This window comes from Leptopilina boulardi, unplaced genomic scaffold, assembly GCF_019393585.1.
Source record: "Leptopilina boulardi isolate dan_hultmark-lab unplaced genomic scaffold, ZJU_Lbou_2.1 LbouV2_245, whole genome shotgun sequence".
Lineage (NCBI taxonomy): Eukaryota > Metazoa > Arthropoda > Insecta > Hymenoptera > Figitidae > Leptopilina > Leptopilina boulardi.
Window position 1 is genome coordinate 21667 of NW_026137802.1, and position 11682 is coordinate 33348.

General features: G+C 29.5%; 2 protein-coding genes across 2 annotated transcripts; both read left to right on the forward strand.

The window, feature by feature from the left end:
• The first annotated feature begins 3559 nt into the window (after positions 1 to 3559).
• Positions 3560 to 10727, forward strand: LOC127280446 (uncharacterized). The gene is made up of 4 exons (XM_051303419.1): positions 3560 to 3720; positions 8883 to 9981; positions 10213 to 10512; positions 10630 to 10727. The coding sequence occupies exons 2-4, from the start codon at positions 8904 to 8906 to the stop codon at positions 10725 to 10727; spliced, it is 1476 nt and encodes a 491-aa protein (XP_051159376.1). The 5' UTR covers positions 3560 to 3720; positions 8883 to 8903.
• On the forward strand, positions 5224 to 8886 carry LOC127280445 (uncharacterized). Its single transcript, XM_051303418.1, has 3 exons — positions 5224 to 6590; positions 6646 to 8499; positions 8883 to 8886. Exons 1-3 carry the CDS (start codon positions 5224 to 5226, stop codon positions 8884 to 8886), a joined length of 3225 nt encoding a protein of 1074 aa, XP_051159375.1.
• Positions 10728 to 11682: the final 955 nt, after the last annotated feature.

The window sequence follows — 11682 nt, forward strand, 5'->3', positions numbered from 1 at the left end:
AAAAAATAAGTATAAATGTTCCGAAAACATTTTCCAACATTCCCTTTTTTTCCACAAATCTTTTAACCTAAAGAACTGATTTTGGCTAAGTTTGTTGAAAAGTATTAATATTTGGCCGAGTTCAAGTGCGGTTTATCTGTTAAACGAATTTAAAGACGAAGGGAGCTGTAAATAAATTAGTATAAATGTTCAGAAAATATTTTTCAACTTTCCCCTTTTTTTCCACAAATTTTTTAACCTAAAGAACTCATTTTTGCAAAGTTGGTTAAAAAATATTAATATTTGGCCGAGTTCAAGTGTGCTTTATCTGATAAATCAATTAAAACACAATAGGAGCAGTAAATAAATTAGTATAAAAAGTCAGAAAACATTTTCCATCATTCCCCTTTTTTTCCACAAATTTTTTAATCTAAAGAACTGATTTTTGCAAAGTTGGTTGATAAATATTATTATTTGGCCGAGATCAAGTGCGCTTTATCTATTAAATCAATTTAAACACAAAAAAAAAAGTAAATAAATTAGTATACATTTTAAGAAAACATTTTCCAACATTCCCCTTTTTTCCACAAATCTTTTAACCTAAAGAACTGCTTTATGCAAAGTTGGTTGAAAAATATTAATATTTGGCCAAGTTCTAGTGCGCCTTATTCTTTTAAACCAATTTACACACAAAGGGAGCTGTAAATAAATTAGTATAAATGTTTAGAAAACATTTTCCATCATTCTCCTTTTTTTCCACAAATTTTTTAACCTAAAGAACTGATTTTTGCAAAGTTGGTTGAAAAATATTAATATTTGGCCGAGTTTAAGTGCCCTTTATCTGTTAAATCAATATAAACACAAGGGATCGAACAGTAAAAAAATTAGTATAAATGTTCAGAAAACATTTTCCATCATTCTCTTTTTTTTCCACAAATTTTGTAATCTAAAGAACTGATTTTTGCAAAGTTAGTTGAAAAATATTAATATTTGGCCAAGTTCAACTGCGCTTTATCTGTTAAATCAATTGAAACACAAAGGGAGCTATTAAAAAAATAAGTATAAATGTTCAGAAAACATTTTCCAACATTACCCTTTTTTCCACAAATCTTTTAACCTAAAGAACTGATTTTTGCTAAGTTTGTTGAAAAGTATTTATATTTGGCCGAGTTCAAGTGCGGTTTATCTGTTAAACGAATTTAAACACGAAGGGAGCTGTAAATAAATTAGTATAAATGTTTAGAAAACATTTTCCATCATTCTCCTTTTTTTCCACAAATTTTTTAACCTAAAGAACTGATTTTTGCAAAGTTGGTTGAAAAATATTAATATTTGGCCGAGTTTAAGTGCGCTTTATCTGTTAAATCAATATAAACACAAGGGATCGAACAGTAAAAAAATTAGTATAAATGTTCAGAAAACATTTTCCATCATTCTCTTTTTTTTCCACAAATTTTGTAATCTAAAGAACTGATTTTTGCAAAGTTAGTTGAAAAATATTAATATTTGGCCAAGTTCAACTGCGCTTTATCTGTTAAATCAATTGAAACACAAAGGGAGCTATTAAAAAAATAAGTATAAATGTTCAGAAAACATTTTCCAACATTACCCTTTTTTCCACAAATCTTTTAACCTAAAGAACTGATTTTTGCTAAGTTTGTTGAAAAGTATTTATATTTGGCCGAGTTCAAGTGCGGTTTATCTGTTAAACGAATTTAAACACGAAGGGAGCTGTAAATAAATTAGTATAAATGTTCAGAAAACATTTTCCATCATTCTCCTTTTTTTCTACAAATTTTGTAATCTAAAGAACTGATTTTTGCAAAGTTGGTTGAAAAATATTAATATTTGGCCGAGTTCAAGTGCGCTTTATATGTTAAATCAATTTAAACATAAAGGGAGCTATTAAAAAAATAAGTATAAATGTTCCGAAAACATTTTCCAACATTCCCTTTTTTTCCACAAATCTTTTAACCTAAAGAACTGATTTTTGCTAAGTTTGTTGAAAAGTATTAATATTTGGCCGAGTTCAAGTGCGGTTTATCTGTTAAACGAATTTAAACACGGAGGGAGCTGTAAATAAATTAGTATAAATGTTCAGAAAATATTTTTCAACATTCTCCTTTTTTTCCACAAATTTTTTAACCTAAAGAACTGATTTTTGCAAAGATGGTTGAAAAATATTAATATTTGGCCGAGTTCAAGTGCGCTTTATCTGTTAAATCAATTTAAACACAAAGGAAGCAGTAAATAAATTAGTATAAATGTTCAGAAAACATTTTTTAACATTCCACTGTTTTCCACAAATTTTTTAACCTAAAGAACTGATTTTTGCAAAGTTGGTTGAAAAATATTAATATTTGGCCGATTTCTAGTGCGCTTTATCTGTTAAACTAATTTAAACACAAAGGGAGCTGTAAATAAATTAGTATAAATGTTCAGAAAACATTTTTCAACATTCCACTTTTTTCCACAAATTTTTTAACCTAAAGAACTGATTTTTGCAAAGTTTGTTAAAAAGTATTAATATTTGGCCGAGTTCTAGTGCGCTTTATCTGTTAAACTAATTTAAACACAAAGGGAGCTGTAAATAAATTAGTATAAATGTTCAGAAAACATTTTTCAACATTCCACTTTTTTCCACAAATTTTTTAACCTAAAGAACTGATTTTTGCAAAGTTTGTTAAAAAGTATTAATATTTGGCCGAGTTCAAGTGCGCTTTATCTGTTAAATCAATTTAAACACAAAGGGAGCTCTAAATAAATTAGTATAAATGTTCAGAAAACATTTTCCATCCTTCCACCTTTTGCCACAAGTTTTTAAACCTAAAAAACTGATATTTGCAAAGTTGGTTGAAAAATATTAATATTTGGCCGAGTTCAAGTGCGCTTTATCTGATAAATCAATTTAAACACAAAGGGAACTGAAAATGAAATAGTGATAAATTCTGAAAATATTTTACACTTTTCCAATTTTTCCACTAATTTTCCAACTTACAGAAATGATTTCTACAAATTTCGTTGAAAAATATTAATACTTGGCCGAGATCAAGTGCGCTTTATCTATTAAATCAATTTAAACACAAAGGGAGCAGTAAATAAATTAGTATACATTTTGTCGACAGTATGAAGTATGAGTGTGTATTGTAAAGAGTGGGGACTATTGCACAGTCCTTTAAAACTAATGCATAAGCAGGTGTGGTCAGATTAATTAGTCGCTACTCAAAGTGATAGCACGGTTAGTAAATTGTCTTCCAAAAAGACTCAGTGAAGCTTTGGAAGGATTGATTATCTCCAAGTTTTTGTACTTTGCTTGTTAAATAAATAAAGTAGAGTTTGTTCTCAGTTGAGTAACCAACTCACAAAAATAATATTATTAGTTGTTTCTTACGGCGACAACATAATTGGTGGCAGCGGTGGGATATTTAAAATTATTTGGAAGTTCATCCAAGTTTTAAATATCCAGAACCAAGAACTAGTTCCAGATAAACAAAGTATTAATTCAAAGTGAACGAGAGAATTAACAAAAGAGATATCCAGAGAGTTATCCAGATCTACAAAGACGTATCCAGAGAGATATCCATATCTACGAAGTGTTATCCAGAGTGTTAGCCAAGCAGCGATACAGATATCCAGGTCTACAGAGAGGTATCCAGAGAGTTATCCAAGTATACGAAACAGAATTCGAGATTTTCCAGTACTACGATCCAGACCAACATTCAAAAGCAACATTGAAGTAAGGTATATAAAACAAAACTACGAATCTTTAGAACAAGAGTATAAGTCCACTTTACGTACGTTGAACGGCGACCTTCATAGGGTGTGGCTAAGTTTGTTTTAAAGCGTTGGTATACTCCGTGATTTTATCAGTATTTCCATCGTCAATAAATAAAAAAAAAACAAATTTCATATTCTTGTGTACTCCTTGTAGCAGGATTGCAAGAAATGAAATTTTAAATTAGAAAACGCGAACGGTTATAAAATAAAATTGTGCGAAACGATATAGGAAATTTATTAAATCAAACTGGATTTAAATTCATTTAGAGAAAGTAGGGAAAACGAAACTATAGACACAGACAGTTCATCCCCTTCAATATCACTGACTGACAGACTTAAATTAGACAATATTCTAAAAATCATGCCAGAAACATCAACAAGTTCAAATGACCTTTTTCAAACAATTCTTGCAAAATTGGAAAGATTTGAAACAAGATTGTTAGCTATGGAACAACCAGTTAGAAGAGAGTTAGGTTTACCCTTAAATGAGAATGAATTAAACAGCGATCATGAAGAATTAGAAGAAGTTACAGAATATGATTTTGGAAAAAGTATAAAATTAATACCAGAATTTAACGGGATCGGTTTAGAAAACTTCATTCATTTAATAAGATTGTCCAAAAAGAAAACAAAAAGAAATGAAAGACTAACATTACTTCATGCAATAATTGCACAAAAATTAGTAGGAAAAGCGGCAAACACAATTAGAGCCGATGCAGTTAAAACATTTGCTGATTTTTTTGAAAGATTACGAATTTTATTTGGAGAAAAGGATAGTTTAGAATCACTTCAAAGGGCTCGCGATTCATGTATAATGGGCAAAAATGAAGGTTTAGAGTCATTCACCTCAAGATTTATGCTGTGTCAGGATAAAATCAGGCAGTCTATAGATAGTATGAATATAACACCTGAAGAAACTTTCGTAAGACAGGAAATAGAAACAAGTGCAAGCGTCAGCACATTCTTAAGAAATATACGTGAAGAATTTGAAATTAGAATCCGTCCTCAGAAACCGAAAACTCTGAATGAATGTTTTAATATTGCCTCAGAAATTAACGTGAATATAAAAGATAAAAGAAGAATAGAAAATTTTACAAGAAACCCAAGAAATGAGAACCCAGTTCCAAAACCAAGATTTAGTAAACAAACAAATATAGAAAAATGCAACCATTGCAAAAATGTAGGACATACAGAAGATGTCTGTAGAGGAAAATTGAGAGGTTTACCACCACGTCAAGAGAAAACTCAAAATTTTCAGTTACGATCGATCAACAGCAAACCACCAGACCGAGTGCAGCTAAGCGAAGAATTTTCTTTATCGGAGAACCCGCTAAGCACAACCTTCCACCGATCCCGAGAGAACGAAGAAGACACGACACACCTATTGTGGCTTTAAAATTTGATAAATTAAAATCGGGAAAATTTGTAGTTGATACAGGATCGAATATATCAATCATAAAAAACAGTATGTTAGAAGGAAAAAACTTTAAAAAATACGCACCTCATAATGTTTTAACAATAGGAAACAATCCCGTAACATTTGAATATTCTATTTGTTTAAAACTTTATGGTAAAGAATCAGTTTTTCAAGTTACGAAAGATGAAAATGCATTTAGAGAAAATGGTTTAATTGGAATGAATTTACTTTACGATCAAAATTTTAAAATTGACTTAGAAAAAGGTATTTTAAACTTAGGACCTAAAATACTTCATCCACAACCTAGTGCAGATAAGAAAGATAAAATCTGTTTTATTAACTTTGAAGGAGGATATTCAGCAGTCACAAAATATGATTATCAAGGAAATCCAATTTTACCACCTAATACAGCAAAAATTGAAAGTATGTATGATGCTTATGAAGACTTATGGATAGATTCTATAAAAAAACTGACTGACGAAAAAATGTACCAATTCAGCAATAATGAAAGAATTAAAGAATTATTATCTAAAACACGACTAGACCATATCAAAGAAGGAAAAGAAGACTTACTAAGAATCATAACAGAATTTCACGACATTTTCCCATTAGGAAACGACCCTTTACCTTTAACTAAATTAACTGAGCATACAATTAGAACAACAGACGATCAACCTGTAAATACAAAACAATATAGATATCCACCTATGTTACAAGAAGAAGTTTACCAACAAATTAAAGAAATGTTAAAGAAAAATATACTTCGAGAAAGTATGTCTCCTTTCAATTCACCGTTATGGATAGTCCCAAAAAAGAAAGACGCTTCAGGCAAATTAAAATGGCGAATTGTTATAGATTATCGAAAACTAAATGAAAAAACCATTTTAGACAAATATCCTTTACCGTGTATTGATGAGATAATTCAGCAGTTAGGAAATTCTAAATTCTTTTCTTGTTTTGATCTTGCTTCCGGATTTCATCAAATAGGAATGAATCCCAAGGACAAAGAAAAAACAGCTTTTAGCACAAACGAAGGTCATTATGAATATAATAGAATGCCTTTTGGTTTAAAAAATGCCCCTCCAACATTTCAAAGAATGATAAATAATGGATTAAAAGGACTAATAGGTAATGGATGTTTTGCATATATTGACGATATTATTGTTTACGGAAGAACGTTGGAAGAACATAATAAAAATTTGAAGAATTTATTTATAAGACTACGACAAGTTGGACTCAAATTACAGCCAGATAAATGCGAATATCTGCGTCCAGAACTGGAATATTTAGGGCATATTATTACAAAAGAAGGTATAAAGCCAAACCCAGATAGAATTGACAAAGTAAAAAATTATCCAAGACCAAAAACTCAAAAACAGATTAAGCAATTCTTAGGACTTATTGGTTATTACAGGAAGTTCATAAAAAACTTCTCTAAAATAGCAAATCCACTAACTAAATTACTACGAAAGGAAAATACATTTGAGTGGACACAAAGAAGAAAACGCGTTTTCCGAATTAAGAGATAAATTAATAACAGCACCGATACTACAATTTCCAAATTGGAATCAAGTTTTTGTTCTAACAACTGATGCATCAAATGAAGGATTAGGAGCAATTTTATCACAAGGACACATCGGAGAAGATAAACCAATAGCATTTGCTTCAAGAACTTTAAATAAGGCAGAAATAAATTACACGACTACTGAAAAAGAATTATTAGCAATAGTATGGGCAGTTAAACATTTTAGACACCATCTTTTTGGACGAAGATTTAAAATTGTAACAGATCACAAACCCTTAGTTTGGTTATTTAATGTAAAAGATCCGACAAGCAGATTAATGAGATGGAGACTAAAATTAGAAGAATACGATTATGAAATTATTTACAAAAAAGGAATTGCCAACACAAACGCTGACGCCTTATCGCGCATTTCAAGGGTTCAGATGACAACAGACGGTACATATGATACGTTACAACAGCAGAACGCGCGTACTACAGGTGTAAACGAGGAAAATGAGAACATGGAAGTAGATACGCAAACAGAAGACGACAACTCAATCATTGATGACGAAAATAAATACGAAAATATGGAAATAGATTCACAGACAGAAGAAAGTGATCAATCAATAATTAAAGACGAATTCAAGGTAATAAAAACTATAAAATTGATTACAGGTACTAAAGAAAAAAGGCAAGGGTATGCAAATTATTCTCTTTTGGAACCGATAAGTAACTTGAGAGATATACTTAAACCTATAAGAGACACAAATTATATTTGGAAAATATTAGTTTATGGAAGAAAAACAATACCTAAAGAAAGAGCTATATACAAAGTAGTAAGAGATTTTAACGAGGAAACAGAAGTACAATGGATCAGAGATATACCTCAAATAGATAATGATGACGCGAATAAAATACGATTAAAAAGAAACAAAATAGAACAAACAGGACAGTTAATTATAAAACGAGAATTTGGACCGACAAGGATAAAAGAAATTTGGATCACTAACGAAGAAACAGAAGAAAATGACAAAATAAAAATTAGTCCTCAGGTGACAGATGATCAATTATCAGAATTTTTAGAAAAAGAAACTAAAGAAGAAAGATTAAGAATTATTTACGAGGATATAGATGAAAGGAAAATATCGAGGATTCTTTTTAAAATATGGAAAGGAGGTGACAAGGAAATATATTTAATAAAGAAACACATTGAAACGAATAGAAGAAAAATTATAGCAGAAGCACATGAAGGAATATTAGGAGGACACTATTCTAAAGATATTACAGTACAAAAGATAAGAAATATGACAAACTGGCCCAACATTACAAAAGATGTTGAAGACTTCATCAAAACATGTGATTTATGTCAACGATTTAAACAAAATGAAAGAAAACAAGAATATTATGAAGAATCAGACATACCAGAAGGACCAAATGATAAAATATCAATAGATATAGTGGGACCATTAAATGAAACTACCAGCGGAAATAAATATATTTTGGTGATTCAAGATTTTTTAACTAGATATGTGCATTTAGAATCATTGAAGGACAAATCAGCAACTTTAGTCATAGATGCTATGTGGAAAGGATATTTAAAAACGAACGGTAAACCTTTAGAAATACTAACAGACAATGGGAAAGAATTTATTAATAACGAATTTTCAGATCTAATGACCGAATTAAAAATAAAACATGTAAAGACTTCAGTTTATCACCCACAAAGTAATGGAAAGAATGAAAGATCACACAAGAAGATTAATGAATATTTAAGTATTTATGCGCAAAAAGATGAATGGGATAAAGAGTTACCTAAAGCAATGTTAACATACAATATGACAATAAATAGAATTACAGGATTTTCTCCATTTGAACTACAAAATGGCAGAAAAGCAAGAGAAGCATTTGAAACATTAAATAAAATAACAAATCTCGTAAAGAAAAACGAATTAAAACAATTATAACACGAAAACAAATTAAATGTTGCAAGAAGAAAAATCAATGAATCTCAAAGAAAACAAATACTGACTGATAAAAAGACAATTTCAGTTGGGGAGCAAATATTGATAAGAAATCATATGAGAAAAAAGGAAGACCCTTTGTGGTTAGGACCATTTATAGTTTTACATAAAATTGGAAATACATATACAATAGAAAATAATCGAAAGGTTCATAGGGAAGATATTAAGAAATATTTTGTTTTAGATAGTGAAGAAGACGATTTGGATGACGACAATAATGGCGATCTTGATGAAGATTTTGATAATGAGCCTCGGGCTGGTTGTAGCAGAAACTGATTATAATATAACGGAATTAAAAGGCAATATATATAAAGAAGAAATAGGAAAAGTGTATTTATATTCAGAGGAATGGAAATTGATGATTATGATAAACATTACAAGAACCGAAGATAGAATAGTTGTTATTCAAAAAGTGTTAACGCAGGTTAGTCATCTTTGCATGACTAAATGTCAAGAAAATTACGAAATTAAAACTATCTCTTCTAGATTTAGTCGTTTAAGAAAAAAGGAATCACTATTATATAACATAATGGGTAAACAAAGAGTTAAAAGAGGACTTTTAAATGTAATAGGAGACGCATCAAAAATATTATTTGGCACATTAAGCGATTCAGATTTAAATATAATTAATAAAGAATTCGATCAATTATATAATGATAATAAGGTCTTAAATGAAGCAATTAAAAACAATACTAAAGTAATAAAAATGATCTTAGATTCATCATCTCAAGATTATAAGTTCTTAGAAAATAAACTTGTAGCAGACTACGATATACTAAACCAAATGAAAGCAGAAATAAATAATAACAAAAAGAGTTTGTTTATTCAACAAAAATTATTAATAGCTGAAACGTTAATAGAAGAAATGAACGACGACATAGATTTAGCAATAAGTTCAATTAATTTAGGGAAGCATGGAATTATAAACCCCCAAATTTTAACGCCTAGAATGTTGCATGAAACAATTGATGGATTTGAAAAGGAATTTAGGACTAAATATCACATCGAAAGCGATGAAAGAAACTATCAACATATTATAGACATTAGTGAAATTACTACAATTATAAAAAATCATCACTTAGTATACATAATTAAAATTCCGATTTTAGATGAAAAAGAAATGACAATAGTAAGAAGTTTACCAATTCCAGAACGAATAATTAATGGTCAAGCTATGGTGTTTTTACCAAACCACGAATATATTTTGCAAACGAAAACTGAATACGTACCGATTGATAAGACAGATTTAGAAAAATGTAGTAATATAGAAGACTATAAAATTTGTAAGAGAAATCAACCGAATTATTTAATATATCAAACAGAAAATTGTGACGCGGATTTAATAAAAATGTCTAATAGAAATTGTCTAAAATCTCCATTACTACTCAGCGATGAAACATTTATGAAAACAGAAACAGGTTATATATGTATATTTGTAAAAGAAACAGTTATAGATATAGTATGCGAAAATAATAATTATAATGGTAAAAAATTGGGTACTTATCTAATAACAGGGAATAGATGTAAGCTATATACGAATGAAATAAAGCTAGATCTTAATAAACCGATGAAAAATATAAGTAGATACTTTGAGGATAAAATCACAATAGAATTAGATTTTGAGAAAGACAATTTAAAATTAATTAATGATAAATTACCAAAATTACCAAGATTTCTTAATTTAGATAGAATAAAAGAAGCGAAAATTAGTATGGAAGATACCGAAGCGATGCTAGATAAATTAAAGACACATGAAAGATTTAAGAGTTGGACAGAAAAGTCTTTGACGTATTTAGAGTACATAGGATATGCAAGTATTGTAATTATAATCTTCTATATAATGTTTAAAACGGGAATTATACAGTGTATTTTAAATTTAATAAGATATTGTATTGGGAACTGTTATACAAATCGTAGTTTTAACAATACAGATCCAACGCAGTATGTAGCTACTGAGAAAAATCTACCAGGATTAAATTTTGAATTACATTCGAAACCTCCTAGAAGGAAACCTGCATCGAATTTTTAAATAAATGTTAATTTGAAAATCATCGATAGTTTAAAGGGGGGAGGTGTCGACAGTATGAAGTATGAGTGTGTATTGTAAAGAGTGGGGACTATTACACAGTCCTTTAAAACTAATGCATAAGCAGGTGTGGTCAGATTAATTAGTCGCTACTCAAAGTGATAGCACGGTTAGTAAATTGTCTTCCAAAAAGACTCAGTGAAGCTTTGGAAGGATTGATTATCTCCAAGTTTTTGTACTTTGCTTGTTAAATAAATAAAGTAGAGTTTGTTCTCAGTTGAGTATCCAACTCACAAAAATAATATTATTAGTTGTTTCTTACGGCGACAACAATTTTAAGAAAACATTTTCCAACATTCCCCTTTTTTCCACAAATCTTTTAACCTAAAGAACTGCTTTGTGCAAAGTTGGTTTAAAAATATTAATATTTGGCCATGTTCTAGTGCGCTTTATCTGTTAAACCAATTTAAACACAAAGGGAGCTGTAAATAAATTAGTATAAATGTTTAGAAAACATTTTCCATCATTCTCCTTTTTTTCCACAAATTTTTTAACCTAAAGAACTGAATTTTGCAAAGTTGGTTGAAAAATATTAATATTTGGCCAAGTTCTAGTGCGCTTTATCTGTTAAACCAATTAAAACACAAAGGGAGCTGTAAATAAATTAGTATAAATGTTTAGAAAACATTTTCCATCATTCTCCTTTTTTTCCACAAATTTTTTAACCTAAAGAACTGATTTTTGCAAAGATGGTTGAAAAATATTAATATTTGGCCGAGTTTAAGTGCGCTTTATCTGTTAAATCAATTTAAACACAAAGGAAGCAGTAAATAAATTAGTATAAATGTTCAGAAAACATTTTCCATCATTCTCCTTTTTTTCTACAAATTTTGTAATCTAAAGAACTGATTTTTGCAAAGTTGGTTGAAAAATATTAATATTTGGCAGAGTTCAAGTG